This window comes from Aspergillus affinis (assembly GCF_023601865.1).
Source record: "Aspergillus affinis strain CMG 70 chromosome Unknown NODE_8_length_531634_cov_87_933514, whole genome shotgun sequence".
Taxonomy (NCBI): domain Eukaryota; kingdom Fungi; phylum Ascomycota; class Eurotiomycetes; order Eurotiales; family Aspergillaceae; genus Aspergillus; species Aspergillus affinis.
This window is the reverse complement of record NW_026515789.1, coordinates 113,928-128,494: the sequence shown is the minus strand read 5'-3', so window position 1 is coordinate 128,494 and position 14,567 is coordinate 113,928. Positions and strand designations below refer to the sequence as shown.

Genomic DNA, 14,567 nt, shown 5'->3' with positions numbered 1-14,567 from the left:
CGATGGGCTTGGGGTTCGGTCTGTCATAGCCCTAGAGGCTCGGTATGGACAATAAACTTGATTAAATATTAATAATAATGGGCTTGGGGTCCTAAATATTTAATGATAGAACATGGTCACAGAAATTGATAGTCTTAAATTGAAAATATCAAGATTCAAACAACTCGTAAACTAACAAATTTATCTCTATCACACATGCGCCTCAAACTGGTAGAACAACCTTGACCCCCATATACTCCCGTTGATGCATGATCTTGCCATCGATGAGCACTTGATGAGCACCAACTCTGTTATTGACAGTATCAGTTGGGTCAGTACAAGTACTGATCTGGATCTCGCGCCATTGTCGATTGGTAGGGACAGCATTGCCCTGGGATGTGAGTTTCTTGAATTCCTTGTAGACTCCTTGCTCCTCAATACAACCCTCTCGTCGGATCAATTTTGAATCTGGACAGCCGTTAGCACATATTACTCATGTCGATATTTTGACGTGGGTTCTTCCGCTTACCCTGTGCAGGTGTCATGCGTAAATCTCCGATGGAGCTGTTAAACAGAACCAGCGAAAGACGCTCTTCGTTCAATTGGTCGACAGGTGGCTTGAATACACGATGACGAGTGGCCTTGAAGTGGCCGCCTGAGACAATCTCCAAGGTATCACCGATATTGATGACGAGTGCACCGGGCTTGTAGGGAACATAGTACCATTGTTCATCGCGGCCCCAGATCTGGAGGCATGAGATGGGGACGGAGAATAGCAACGTAGTCAGGCCGAAGTCAGTGTGACCGTGCATGCGAAGGCCTTTGGATGCCTCCTGTGTTTGTTTCTGGACCGGTCGGAACAAGGCATGGCGGAAGTATCCCTCTCCAGTTGGGCTGCCATGGGATTGTACGTTATCCCACAGGTATTCATCCGGTAACTCGAGGACACGCGAGAGGACGGTCAAAAGCCGGTAGTTGACAGACTTGGTCAGGTAGTTGCTGAATGCTTCAATCTCGTCCATGAAGGGATGCAGGCACTTCGGCACACGATCGAGAGATTCCCAGTCGTCCTTGTACCAGTTGAATTGCTCGATGCCATCGGCGGGACCACGGTGGCGCTGAACGGCAGTCAGTATACGATTGAATCTCGAAAAAAGATTGTATGTCCTACCTTGAATCCATACGGATGCTTGTAGCCTGACCACTTGCCACTGTTGGGATTGAAAAGCAGGCGCTCCTTGTCCTCCTCGCTTATGTTGTGATATAGATATTGAGCAAGAGCGAACTGGCGGTGCAACTGTTGGAATTGTGTAAATCAGCCATCTACACTTTTCCTTCCTATGATCCTCTATCTTACCTGCTCAAGGGAAACTCCATAGTTCTCGAGGAACAAGAAGCCGTCGTCGCGGATAGCAATCTTGACCTGTTGGACAAGATTGTCAACGACTGCTGGATCATTGGAATCCAAGAGTGACAGATCAATGGACTTGAGCTCGGCAAAGTTGTGCTTTTCTTGGGTGACTGGAGGCGGAACCCATTCGGGGACGAAAGGCTTGCCGGGGAGATCGGCTGAAGGGGGGTTGAATGGAGCTGCGGGTGCCATGACTAGATGTATATGTAGTGAGAACCTGTTGCTGGTGCTTGATGCTCAGTATAGCCTCGAAGGAAGGGTCTATGATGAAGCTCTTATATCTCTCCGGTGTTGTATTGAAGCATACCAATGTGCACCGCGAGCTCCCGGTCGGCCCATCAAGCGAGAAGGATCGCATCTCCCGTCCTCTGAACCAGTATGGCTGACCTAGATTAACCTCTCAATCTACTTCTGTCCATATGCAAGAGCTCCTCTCATGGTATCTGTGACTAAGCCGAATCGAGCTTGCTGGGTGGCAGGCCTGGTGGAGCGGGAGGAGCTCCTCCCAGTTAGGGCCGGAGGAGGTTATCTACACTTATTTATACGCATCAATTGCAATTCATCCTGTAGGTATCCTAAAATCAAAGCTCGATTAATACTGAACACGCTATCTATCCTCCTCCGTCTTACTCTTAGTTAAGATGTCTCGCCAACTCATTTCCAGTGAAAAGTTCCCAACCAAGCCTCACAACTGTAAGTGGTTTCGCAATCTTGGAAACTATCGCAGTGAACTAATAAAGCTAACAACGTGCCTCATAGGTCCTGCTACCAAGGTCCCTGGTCTTGTCTTCTGCGCAGGTCAAACAGCCACCGGAGAGATCAAGCAAGCGACGGTAAGTCCTCTGCAACCGCTCAGTACTGTTTGAATGCAACAATTGGCTCATTTTTCTCCTCCAGAGAACCGTCCTTCAAAACCTTAAAGAAGTCCTCGAGCTATCAGGATCGTCGTTGGATCAGGTAGTCAAGTACAATGTGTATCTTGCGGATATGAAGGATTTTGCTGCCATGAACGAGGTCTACATCGATTTCCTGCCCCAGCCGATGCCATCGCGCTCTTGTCTGCAGGCAGTTCCTCCGGGCAATGGAACCGTCATTGAGATTGAATGTATTGCGCAGGTTTAAGAAAAGAACATTTAGATCAACTTACAATGACATGCTTTTCACAAAATGCGACCGTAATTTGTTGTCCAAGCTTATCATTATCCGCGCTATTGAAAGCACTCAACCAAAAAAAAAAAAAAAAAAAAAAAAAAAAGAAAAAAAAAGATTAGAGTAAAATAAAATCAAGTCCGATGAAAGAAATAAGATATTATTATTCTGAAGTGAGCATGGAAAGAAAATAACTTTTGCGTGCAATTGGTCTGTAAAATGTGTAGAAACTAGGTAGAGCGCCTGAGGAATCCACACTTTATCTCTACAACCATCTGGATAACCATCCTAGTGGGTTAACCATTCACTACGTCAGTGTGCTCACAGAATCAAAGCAGATCTACCAGTGATGGACAGGGTCGAAAGACGAAACAATCGAAAGAAGTCTATTTGGCATTAAAATATCTAAAGTCTCACGACCGGGCAATCTCAAACTCCGCCATGTACCAGTTCTGAATAGCCTTGGTATCGCCCGTGATGGCGACCATATCATAGCGCTCTCTCGCCTCCTTCGCCATCGTACCATTGTTCACCATTCTCCCAGCCCATTTCCCATGCTTGCGCGCGGCCGCAATGATCTTATCCACCGCCGCCACAAACTCCGGCTCATCGCCACGCGCAGGCACATACCCAAGCAGCGATTGCGCCAGGTCATTAGGTCCAATGAAGACAAGATCAACCCCCGGTACCGAGCAAATGGCATCCACATTCTCGACTCCTTCGCGGGTCTCGATCTGGATCATCGTGATGATCGTCTCATTGGCAGAGAGCATGTACTCGGGTGTTGTTAGGCCGTGCGCGATGGCTGGGAAGGCAGACCCTTGACCGCGCACTCCCTGTGGTGGGAATTTTGCCGACGCGACGATTTGTCGCGCCTCTTCGGCGTTGTTGATCTGCGGGACCATGATCCCATGGGCCCCGGTGTCGAGAGCTCGCTTGATGATGTCGTGGGCTGGGCCACGGATGCGAATAACGGGCGATACCCCGAGTGCTGAAATGGCAGATACGGAGTTGTGCATCGAGTCGTCGCCGATGTGGCCGTGCTCGCAGTCGATGATGATGCCGTCGACTCCTGTCAAGGCGACGATCTGAGCAATTCGCACGGAGGGAAGCGCCATAAAGGTCAAAAGTGGGTATTCTCCGGCTTTGATCTTGTTCAACAACCTCAGACGGGAGTTGGAGATCTCCGTCGTCTGAGGAGTGAGGTAAGAGGTCGTGGGAGCAGGCATATTGTGCGTATTGGAGGGAAGAGAGGAGAATGGTTGATGGGAATATTTTTCAAAATTTCAAGTTTTCTCACTTAAGTATGCAGGATGATAGTCTAGTATAGCCTCGGGATTCATCCACACCGGAGGAGCTCCTCCCACGCCCTGTCACTCCTCCAAGTCCTCCCAAATCCCAAGACACCAAGACCCACTCGCTGTACCCCAGGTTTGAACCAGTCTAGTTGTCTAGGCAGCATTGCCAATTGGTCTGCTATCTATGGAGCCGTTCCCCTCTTTTCTTTATCTCAAGACCCACTATCAATAGCCGGGTTGGTCCTCTCTAGATAACGCGCTGTTTATTATGGCTGGAGAGGAGCCCTCGTCCTGCTCCTCGGCCAGTCGAGAGCTCAGTCATTTTCTGCTTGATTTTTGATACCTCGATGTCTACCAATATGGATCCTGACATGGACACCAAGAAGCGTCCGCTCTCGGGACATAGCGACAAGGTCTCCGCTGCTGAAGGGCAAGTCGACTTCGCATCTCGTCGTATGCCTGACAGTCTTCGGGACCTTAGCGATGAGGAGATCAAGAAGCTCAACAAGAGAGTCGTGCGAAAGGTGGATTTGCTAGTCCTCCCTACCATCGGCATCCTCTACATCCTGAACTATGTCGACCGCCAGAACCTGGCTGCAGCCAAGCTCCAGGGCATCATGGAAGATCTCAACATGGACACTCAGCAGTTTGCTACGGCCGTTTCCATCCTGTTCGTCGGCTACCTCCCGTTCCAGATTCCGAGTAACCTCATCATGACCAAGATATCCCGGCCGGGCATGTACATCTGCGTTGCTGTCGTCATCTGGGGCGCCATATCTGCCTCAACGGCCGCCGTCAAAACATACGGTCAGCTGCTCGCCGTCCGAGCTGTTCTGGGAGTTGCCGAAGCGGTTTTCTTTCCTGGTGCCATCTATTATCTGTCCGCCTGGTACACAAAGACGGAGTTGGGAAAGCGTATTGCCGGGCTATACATCGCTCAGCAGGTGGGTAACGCCTTCGGAGGTCTCTTCGCCGCCGCTATCCTCCAGCTAGATGGAGCGCACGGCATCGCTGGCTGGGAATGGCTGTTCATCATTGAGGGTAGCGCAACTGTCGGCATCGGTGCCGTCTGCGCCTGCGTTATGCCCGAATTCCCACACAACAGCCGTATCCTGTCGCAGATCGAACGAGACCTAGCTGTCTGGCGTATCGAGTCTGAGTCCGGTGCCGCAGAAGGCACTGAGAAAGAGAGTGTGCTGCGAGGTTTTGCCAAAGCTCTCGCAGACCCGAAGCTCTTGCTCCTCATCTTCGCCAACATGTTGTCCCAAACCCAGGGCTCTATCGCCAATTACTTCCCTACCCTCGTGGCCTCGCTCAACTTCACCGAAACAATCAGCTTGCTCCTCACCGCGCCGCCGTATATCCTCGCCGGTACGGTCTACTATGTCCTCATGTTCTACTCTGACCGCAAGAACACCGTCTACCCGATCATTTTGCTCTGCGTGGCCATCTCCATCGTCATGTACATCATCCCCATGACCACTCTCAACGTGGGAGCACGCTACTTCTCAATGGTCATTTTGCCCTTTGCCTCTGTCGGTCCTCAACTTCTTCTTTACAAGACTATTAACCTGCATCTGGCTCGACCAGTGGCGAAGCGGGCTGCCGCCTCGGCCTTGGTTAATGCCATCGGAGGAACGTCTAATATCTGGGCGTCATATCTTTACTACGCCCCGCCGCAGTTCTTTGCCGCGTTTGGAACGTTGATGGGAAGTGCCGTGTTGTTGGCTATCACGATGACCGTGTACCGGGGTTTGGTGAGACGAGAAAACAAACGTCTCGACTCGGGAGATCCAGAGCAGATCGCAAAGGTTATGAAAGGGGGCGTGACGGAGGAGATGGTGCAGTTGAATTGGCGGTATGAGATGTACTGATTAATACCGGTGGGAATCGTCATGTCGATTTGTTCAGTTGTTATCGACTGTTGATGGAAAGTAAATTATACATAGTGCATATATGGTGTAGCATGAATCAAGACTCGAGCTGCTGCAGACTGGAGAGAATCAACTTCCCGATCTGCCATCGCTCTCGTCGCCGAAATACATTCCGCGCCCATTCCAAAGCCCCCTGCTCATCACCATTGTGCACCCCAGCCACCTCCATCGCACCCGGAATGCAACCCCGGACAAGCTGCCAGGCGATCAAAAATGCCTTGTACGCGTATACCGCCGCCCATGGCGCCTCGTGGGCGGGATCTACTGTCGTGTCGAGATAACGTAGAAACCAGTCGACGTGCGGCTGGATGGCCTTGGCCGTGTCGACGTCCCATAAGAATTCATAAGATGGAGCCAGGGCGGTGGACTGGCTTAGCACTGCGTCTAAACTGGCTGCCACAACTCCACCCGTATGTGCTGGGGACCAGAGATGCAGCTCAATCATGGCAGTCTCCCAGGTTGCGGCTGCGTGCATGGCCTTCCCGGTCTCGGACTGTGGCCGGATGAACGGGCCTAGGGCAATTAGGGACGATCGCAGAGCGTCGAGACGGTCCATGCTGAGCATACCGGTCATTGTGGACCAGCCAGATGCTTCTCGGGCGCTTGAAATTAAGAATTGCGCGACGTTGATGGCGCCGTAGGGGTCGAATGTCGGGATGGAGCCCGTCTCGGATGATAGAAATCGTCGAACAGCTTCAGGGTAGGGAACTGAGGGACCGGGATATATGGCAACAAGCTGGCGATGGGCCCAGTCTGCGGCGGAAGATGCTGTCCACTGGTCTTCTGGACAAGGGAGGTCATGCTTGACTTCCAGATGAGAGATGCAGCGCGGAATCGAGAGGAACTGGTACCATAGCGCATCGATCTGGTGAACAGCAAAGGATGTGCGCTTGTGCGACTCGGTCTTGATGAAATTGCACCAGAGACCTTCGAGATCCTCGGCTGCAGATGACTCGGGTGGTGTGGGTTGCATCAATCCTCCTGCCCGAGCCAGCGAAATCATGTCGGAATGCATTTTCAGCCCCGTCGCCGAGTCGTCTCCGCAGAGATACATCATGGCACAGATTTGTAAAAGTAGATATGACTGGATTAAAGGCATATTCGGCCCTGACATATCAAGTCTCCCTTCATCGGATGTCGTAAGAGTATTTGCTCGACGAAAGCACCGCGTTGATAGACTCGCCCCTGATCCCGGTTGATCGTCGCATTCGGGGTCTTCGCCGTGTTGGTATCCCAGGCAAATGATAGCGAGGACCAAATGAACAGGTAGCTGTGCGGCATCGAATGTTGGTTTGTGTAGAAACGGGACATAGTGCGCAACATGTGAGAAAAATAAGTCGCACCCCCGTGCGATCTGTAAGGGTGAGCAGTCGCTTTCAGGAATGAGTTGGTTGAAGGCGCAGGGTACAGGGCTTCCTAGTTCGTGAGTTGGTTTGAAAAAAGCTGTTCCTAGGGCATCTTGCACCATCCGATCAATTGTGTCTGACTGAATTATGGAAATTCCGCGTGTTTCTTCGTGATCATGAAGCAGCATCTGTGGGCTCCCGCCCAGCACCATTTCATCCCCCGAATGGTGAAGTTGAAGTCCATCATGACTATCGGGTGACGACCCGGAATATTCGTCGCGTGCTCGGCGCCGTGGTCTCTGAATAGCTCGTCCCGGTTCATGCTCCGGGTGTTTTCGCTTCATGTGTCGATTTCGAAGATCGGGACGTGAGAAGGTTGCCTGGCAAAAGCCACAGCGAAGGGAGGCTTGGTGTGAGGCAGAGTGGAGTTTCGCATGACGTTTGAGGTTCTCATGGCGGGTGAAGCGACTCTGACAGACGAGGCACTGATAAGGCTGGTACGTTGACATCCTCGAGATCAATGTAGGACAACATGTTGTGAAAAGAAATCCGGGGCTCTCAGATGGGGATCTCCCACTCGGCGCTTCCCCGCACAGCCAAGAATCGGCTAATGACTGCTTATCTGCGCGTGGAACAGACGATAGGAGCCCTAGAGATATGCCGATGGAACACCTGGCGTTACTGCTTCGAGTCTAGCCATATTTAGTGCCTTCCTTCTTATCAACTGCCCCGATTAGCGCCGGAGAAGATCCGCGGAAAACGTGTCATTCACTACGGAGTACTGTCGGGATTGGACAATAGTCTGTTATCTTGTGGGCACTTTCAAGCAGCCACACTTGGGCGCTCATGTTGTCTCCTTTAGAGGCGGAAGATCTTTTATATTCCGTGGGGTTAACCGATGTTTACTGACTATGGTACCATCACAAAGATCACAGTTGGCATTGGTTCTTTCTCTAGAAGGCGTGAGCCCGATTTATAAGCCCTATCTAATCCGATATGAACTATCCAGAAGGGACATCGAAGATGGTCAGCGTGGCGCATTAGATCATTCCTGCAGTGGGAAACCATATCCGACCAACAGGGCAGGTTCGTCAATGCTGTGGTGTTGGTAGCTAAATGATACGTTAGTTTGATGGCTTATTACAGATCAAGGATCTCCTACCTCAAGACACCCACGGCGCCAGGCTCAAGCATCAAGGAAAGATTGAATTCCATAGGATATCCGAGCCAGCGCTTGGTGAAAGCACGAAGCAAATGACCATGGGCAACAAGCAAGACGTCCGAAGGGTTCTCTCCGTGCATGTTGTCCTTTTGCATCGCACGGATCTCCTCAATCAGACTATCGATGCGGGCTGTGACTTCTTGCGGGGATCTGGTTTTTCCAGTCAACTATGCTCGGGATATGCCTGGTGAGAATAGCTTACTCTCCGTCTTCGCAGCCGTCGCGCCAAATGTCCCACGCCCTGTCGGTATCCAGACCATGATCCTTTCTCAAGGCTCGGATCTCCTTGGTCAGGAGCCCCTCGTACTGGCCGTAGTTCCATTCCGATAATCTATCGGTCTCGGAAACCTTGTGCGCATCATTCATCGCCTGTCTGTCGGCTTCTTCGAATGCAATCTCAAAGGTTTGCATCGCTCTCCGGCGAGGACTGATATACACGTGGGCAAGGTTGGCCGGGTCAATGAGTTTCCCCGAGCCCACAATCATCTTGCCGGACGCCAGAACCTGCTGCTCGCCATCGGTGGTGAGATCCAGCTCGCTGACGCCAGTGTAGCGTCCGCTCTTGGACCACTCAGTCTGGCCTGGATGGAACCGGTCAGACTCTCACGGTAGGAACCGAATTACTGGGACATACCGTGTCGGTAGAGAAAGACACGGGGCGTGCCGGCGTCTTTGTCGGGCATTGTGGATTTCTAATTTCTATGTGTGGGTGAGGTGAAGTCTGGAATCGTAACAAATTGTCTTATTTCAACGGAATGCGGGTTTGTGGGGTGGAAAATTTGGGAGAAAAAAAAGGTTTCCGCGGCCCGCAGAAAGTCGGGCTTCACCGGGTGGGCGATGAGGTTTAGCTTAATTGCGTCAACTGTGATTCATCTTATCGCGGGTGTCAGATCCATGAACCTTGAAGGTCAATAATGGCTATTCTAAGGATTATTACGGAATTTTCTATGGCTTGTTCGCTATTGTTGGTAGATTGAACTTCTACTCAGACTGCTGTATATATTTATGTGGGTCCGGCATCATATTGGTCTGTTAAAAACCCACGTGCGAAATAGTCTATTGCTAAATAGAATTATACAGTAGAGAAGAAAGAGTCTCATTACTAAAAAGTCAAGCAACTATTCTCAGTATAATAGCGCACATTGAATTGCATGTTTTTGCCCCATCGCCTGATTTCTTTGCACTCGTATGACAGCAAGAGGGCCCCATAAAAGTAAAATATATAATCAGTATGAGCCTGTCTTCACTTGGCCAGCAGTGTGTTAGTTAGGTATTTTCATGTATAGATTTGAGATTGGCAATGAATGACTCCAATGACTTAATGAGCACGTTTTGTTGGAGAAAGTCCTAGATATGGTTCTCCATTAGTTTCAACTGGAAGGGACAAGTGAAAAAGGGCTACAGTGTCATTGGGTGCATAGCTAGTGAGAGTAAATTGAAATTACCGACTGTCGGATATGCTAGTTCTCTTCAAAACCTCCCCAATAGCTTGCGCAACGTAGTCGATATTTCCCTCATTCAGCCCACACACGCTCATCCGACCTGACGGCAACAGATAAATATGAAATTCCTCCTGGAGTTGAGATACCTGCTCCTTCGTTAACCCTGTGTAGCTAAACATCCCAATCTGCTTCTCAACATGAGACCAATCACGACCGGTTTCCCCCTCCAGTCTCCGTCGTAGCAGAGACCTCATCTTGTGGATGCGCGAACTCATCGTATCCAAGTCGACCTTCCACTGAGTTCGAAGGTCCTTGTCACCAAGCACCGTCTCGACGATACTCGCTCCGAACCGCGGTGGATTGGAGTACTCGGCCCGCGCGATTCCCATTAACTCAGAACGCGCGCCCTGCGCTGAAAAGCACCGCGCGACAACCAAGTGCAACGCGCCGACACGTTCTCCGTAGAGTCCGAAATTTTTGGAGAACGATTGCGCCACGAGCAAACCCGGATGCGCAGAGTCCGCTAGCACATTCTCCACGAAATGGCGGACCGCCCACGCGTCACCGTCGACGTCGCCTGTGGCGAAGCCTTGGTATGCACTGTCGAATACTACGAATAGCTTCTTTCGTTGCACAAGGCCGGTGACCTGCATCCATTCGGACTTTGTCAGATCCACGCCGGTCGGGTTGTGTGCGCAAGCTTGTAGGATGACCACGTCGTTGGGCTCGGCGTGGTCCAGAGTGCTCAGCATCCCCGGAAGATCTACTCCTTTCGTGGCAGAAGAGTAGTATGGGTATTCTGCGACCGGTACAGCGGCCATTTCCCAAATCGACTTATGGTTGATCCACGTAGGAGAGGGGATGAAGACGCGGTTAGGGCGCAGATGGCGAGCGAGAAAGGTGGCAGCGATGTGGTTCGCGCCTGTGCCCGAGACAGTTTGAATTGATGCTGTGTTTGCTTGAAGGCTCGATGTGAGGGGGCCAAATATGAGGTCCTTTGACAGGTTGATAAAATTGGGCGAGCCCGCTATTCCCAGGTATTCATGTGTAGCTTTGCTGAGACGTTTCTTTGCCTATACTTATCATTAATTGCTGAACTGAGCCACAATATGTCGTAAAGGGACTGTACTTCTTTGACACTGGGTAAGACCCAAGGTTTTCCATTCTCATCGCGATATGCTCCAGCGATCAGCGAGACCTTTTTCGGATGAGGGTTGGCATCGAAGTCGGCCATCAGACCGAACGCGATGTCGGCGGGAGCGACCTCGAGATCAAGGTATTGATTAGCCATTGGGAAGTTGCTGTTTGATGTGTACTATCCAAAGCAAATGCCTTCTTTTGAAGATTTTTTGATATTGAGGCGAGTTGGTAGTTTAGTATACCGTGGCGCGCACGGGAGAATCACCGGTTGCCGAGTGCAGGGGTCTAGATGAAATCTCCACCGACACCAGAAGCCATCTATCGCGAGGATCGGCAAGTGCCCATTTTATCAACTCGTTATGCATCGTGACAGGTATGTTCCCACTCCCTTGGAATTTCCGAGGCGAGAAACATGTGGCGTCATAATCGGCGTGTTAGCATCCTGCCGTAACTCGCCACTGAAGAGTGAGAAACTCCCTCGGCCAGTGTCGGCGTGATGATCAGGTCACCGAGTTGACGGAATATTGGCTGAAGAGTCCAATGCAATCGGTATAGAACCGAATGCCCGATTTCTTAAGTTACTGGGTGACCCGCGAAGTTAGTCCTACATATAGCAGTGACGTAGTCGCTATTTCCTTCACTTTCAAAACATCTACCTTCTTCGTTGATCAACTCTTATCAAAACTCAACACAATGAGTCAACACAGCATTTTGGACCGGCTCTCAGCCCTCGACACCAACACAGTCTCCGATGCTTTGGACTTTCTCGGCCTCAAAGGAGCCACATATGGCCTACAACCCCTCTGGGACTGTGCCAAGATTGTCGGACGCGCCAGTACGGTGAAACTAGGCCCCAAGACGGATACTGCTCCAACGACCCATCTACTCACTCCGGTCATCGATGCCGTCACGACAGACGATCGCATTCTCGTCATCTCCGGTGGTATTGAGGGTATCTCATGCTGGGGCGATATCATTGCCAACGCCTCGAAAGTCAAGCAGATTCGCGGAACCGTCATCGATGGCATGAGTCGTGATATCGACGGTAGCCGCGATGTAGGATATCCTGTGTACGGTCGGGGTGTGACTATGATTAGTGCACGTAACCGTACAGTGCAGCTTGACTCGGGTGTACCGATTCCGATGCAAGGCGTCACGGTCAACCAGGATGACTACGTGATTGCCGACCGATGCGGAACCGTGTTTGTCCCTGCGCAGCGCATCGAGGAGGTCGTGGACTTGGGCGAGCGCATCGATCGCCGTCAAGCCCTTATGGTCCGCGACGTGAGAGCCGGAAGGCCCGTGTCGGAGGTCATGCATGACACGCAATTTGCAGCCATTCATCAGAGCAAACCCTCCCCTGACTCGTTGACATCCTCCAATCGCAATCCCAAGAAAGCTAGTGCCGAGGATCAAGAGCTGGTGGCCCTGTTCGCTGATTCCGACACCCCCGGCGTGTCTGACGCGCTGGATAAACTCGGGATCCCTGGACAGGCGTTCAACATCATGCCCTTGACGGATTACAAAAAGGTCACTGTTGGTCCGGCCTACACTGTGCGTTACGAGCCTGCCAGCAATCCGCCGGGAAGCGTTGGGGACTTCATCGATGACGTTCACGTCGGCGATATCGTAGTCATTGATAACAGCGGGCGCACTGACTGCACTGTTTGGGGCGATATTATGACCCAGTACGCTGGCCTGCGAGGCATTGCTGGATCTGTTATCGACGGTGTGTGTCGTGATGTGAATCGGGCTCTCAGTGATGACTATCCGCTCTTCACAGCTGGACGGTGGATGCGAACTGGCAAGGATCGGGTTCAAGTGGCGGGAGTCAGCGAGACGGTCAGCGTGGGCAAGGTCCGTGTCGAATCTCGCGACATTGTCATTGCGGATGCAAATGGTGTCGTTTTTGTTCCGCGACATCGAGCTCGTGAGGTGGCTGAATTCGCTCAAAGAATCGAAAGGACCGAGGCAGGCATTCGAGAAATGATCGCTAGCGGAGCCACAATCGCCGAGGCGAGGCAGAAACTTGGGTATCACACATTGCAGCGGAAGGAGTAGGATAATTCAGAGATATGGTTCTATTTAGTATAACTCTAGGTGATAAGTTTATGAAAACAGACAGGGTTATTTTCATGCGGTTCCTCAATCAAAGTAGTGTTGGACCGATGGTTCTTTAATCTAGATGTATTGTACTCCATAATTACACTTGATTTATTCAAGAACAGGCAATTGGAAGCGGGTTTCCCTTTACCTCTGCAAATCCAGAACAGTCCGGCCAAAACCGAGCACAACAGATTTTGTATGATGGTACATACTTCTAAGGTGGACAATTGTTATAATTCATTGATGGTTTCTACGTTCGCATCGCTATCTATCTTCCCAACTTTGAATATTATAGATTTTATCAGGAGAACACTGAAGATAGACAATGGAGCCCGTACTACAATATACCTAATACTAAAACCTCGCCGCTTGCAGCTCATTTCTATACCAGTTCTGCATCGCCCGAATATCATAGCTCATCGCTACTGTGTCAAATACCTTCAAATGCTCCTTGGATGAAGCCCCGTCATTTGATAATCGACCAACCCACTTGCCATGTCTGCGGGCCGCTGCCACGATCTTCTCGATCGCGTCGACAAAGGCAGGCTCGTCACCTCTCGCGGGCACATAGCCCAGGATCGACAGTGCCAGGTCATTTGGGCCGATGAAAAGCATATCTAGAATGAGATTAGCCAAGCGGCTTTCCGGCTGTTTTGAAATATGATATTTACCAACGCCAGGGACCGCACAAATGGCGTCTACGTTGTCCACACCTGCTTTGGACTCAATTTGAAGACAGGTGATAAGCGTCTCATTTGCTGTTTTCAAGTACGTCGGAAGGTCAATGCCATGTGTGATGGCCGGAAATGCCGAACCTTGCCCACGAAGACCGTTAGGGGGAAATTTGGCGTACGAGACCACGGCTTTGGCTTCTTCGGCTGTGTTGATTTGAGGAACAACGATGCCACTGGCGAGTAATTCAGTACTGGATGCTAGGATTGGGGGCTGTGTCACTCACTGTGCACCTGCATCCAATGCTCTTTTGATCAAATCCGAGTGGGTCATTCGGAGACGGACAAGTGGTGATACCCCTAAGGCAGCGATGGCAGCTGTTGAGCTGTGCATAGAGTCGTCGCTGATATGCCCATGTTCACAGTCGATGATAATGCCCTGGATGATTATTATTAGGATGATAGATTATAGTAAGGTGGGCAGTGCTTACATCGACACCAGTTTGAGCTACAATTTGGGCTGTCCGAAAAGACGGAAGACCCAAGAAGGTCATAATAGGCTTAGCATTTGCTCGGAGAGCGTTGAGTAGACGTAGTTGTGGGTTGTTGACGGAGGCCATGGCTTATGTGTATCGGCTTAAACAAAGTAAATTCAGGGCAATCGTTCTTTTGCTCAGTGTGTAGAAATTATAAGTCGCAATAAACACAGCAAAGTAGTCAAGGAAAGCGTAAGAGTATGTGTTTCGACTGCTGTCACGCAGAAAACTGAAGTTCCGTCTAGAAAAAGTTGCCATAGACAAGGGAAGAGTAGGTATAGTATCGGCAAAGCGTACTTTTCCCGAGGGGACCTTAACACATGCCGATTTAGC

The 14,567-nt window shown here is 50.7% G+C and overlaps 9 protein-coding genes across 9 annotated transcripts; 3 read left to right on the top strand and 6 right to left on the bottom strand.

Annotated features, from left to right (window-relative positions):
* Positions 1–202: 202 nt before the first annotated feature.
* On the bottom strand, positions 203–1,582 carry KD926_011028 (uncharacterized protein; the record flags this gene model as incomplete). The annotated part of the gene is made up of 4 exons (XM_053096005.1): positions 203–447; positions 509–1,097; positions 1,151–1,276; positions 1,337–1,582. 4 exons carry the CDS (start codon positions 1,580–1,582, stop codon positions 203–205), a joined length of 1,206 nt encoding a protein of 401 aa, XP_052959836.1.
* A 449-nt stretch (positions 1,583–2,031) lies between these two features.
* Positions 2,032–2,512, top strand: KD926_011027 (RidA family protein; the record flags this gene model as incomplete). The annotated part of the gene is made up of 3 exons (XM_053096004.1): positions 2,032–2,083; positions 2,150–2,223; positions 2,288–2,512. 3 exons carry the CDS (start codon positions 2,032–2,034, stop codon positions 2,510–2,512), a joined length of 351 nt encoding a protein of 116 aa, XP_052959835.1.
* A 440-nt stretch (positions 2,513–2,952) lies between these two features.
* Positions 2,953–3,768, bottom strand: KD926_011026 (HpcH/HpaI aldolase family protein; the record flags this gene model as incomplete). The annotated part of the gene is made up of 1 exon (XM_053096003.1): positions 2,953–3,768. The coding sequence occupies one exon, from the start codon at positions 3,766–3,768 to the stop codon at positions 2,953–2,955; it is 816 nt and encodes a 271-aa protein (XP_052959834.1).
* A 428-nt stretch (positions 3,769–4,196) lies between these two features.
* KD926_011025 (major facilitator superfamily domain-containing protein) lies at positions 4,197–5,711 on the top strand (the record flags this gene model as incomplete). Its single annotated transcript, XM_053096002.1, has 1 exon — positions 4,197–5,711. One exon carries the CDS (start codon positions 4,197–4,199, stop codon positions 5,709–5,711), a length of 1,515 nt encoding a protein of 504 aa, XP_052959833.1.
* A 97-nt stretch (positions 5,712–5,808) lies between these two features.
* Positions 5,809–7,626, bottom strand: KD926_011024 (transcription factor domain-containing protein; the record flags this gene model as incomplete). Its single annotated transcript, XM_053096001.1, has 1 exon — positions 5,809–7,626. One exon carries the CDS (start codon positions 7,624–7,626, stop codon positions 5,809–5,811), a length of 1,818 nt encoding a protein of 605 aa, XP_052959832.1.
* A 536-nt stretch (positions 7,627–8,162) lies between these two features.
* KD926_011023 (histidine phosphatase family protein) lies at positions 8,163–9,022 on the bottom strand (the record flags this gene model as incomplete). The annotated part of the gene is made up of 4 exons (XM_053096000.1): positions 8,163–8,229; positions 8,280–8,489; positions 8,542–8,920; positions 8,974–9,022. 4 exons carry the CDS (start codon positions 9,020–9,022, stop codon positions 8,163–8,165), a joined length of 705 nt encoding a protein of 234 aa, XP_052959831.1.
* A 758-nt stretch (positions 9,023–9,780) lies between these two features.
* Positions 9,781–11,072, bottom strand: KD926_011022 (uncharacterized protein; the record flags this gene model as incomplete). Its single annotated transcript, XM_053095998.1, has 2 exons — positions 9,781–10,854; positions 10,911–11,072. The coding sequence occupies 2 exons, from the start codon at positions 11,070–11,072 to the stop codon at positions 9,781–9,783; spliced, it is 1,236 nt and encodes a 411-aa protein (XP_052959830.1).
* A 542-nt stretch (positions 11,073–11,614) lies between these two features.
* KD926_011021 (RraA family protein) lies at positions 11,615–12,982 on the top strand (the record flags this gene model as incomplete). Its single annotated transcript, XM_053095997.1, has 1 exon — positions 11,615–12,982. One exon carries the CDS (start codon positions 11,615–11,617, stop codon positions 12,980–12,982), a length of 1,368 nt encoding a protein of 455 aa, XP_052959829.1.
* Positions 12,983–13,381: 399 nt separating this feature from the next.
* Positions 13,382–14,318, bottom strand: KD926_011020 (HpcH/HpaI aldolase family protein; the record flags this gene model as incomplete). Its single annotated transcript, XM_053095996.1, has 4 exons — positions 13,382–13,644; positions 13,699–13,934; positions 13,986–14,137; positions 14,190–14,318. 4 exons carry the CDS (start codon positions 14,316–14,318, stop codon positions 13,382–13,384), a joined length of 780 nt encoding a protein of 259 aa, XP_052959828.1.
* Between the last annotated feature and the right edge of the window lie 249 nt (positions 14,319–14,567).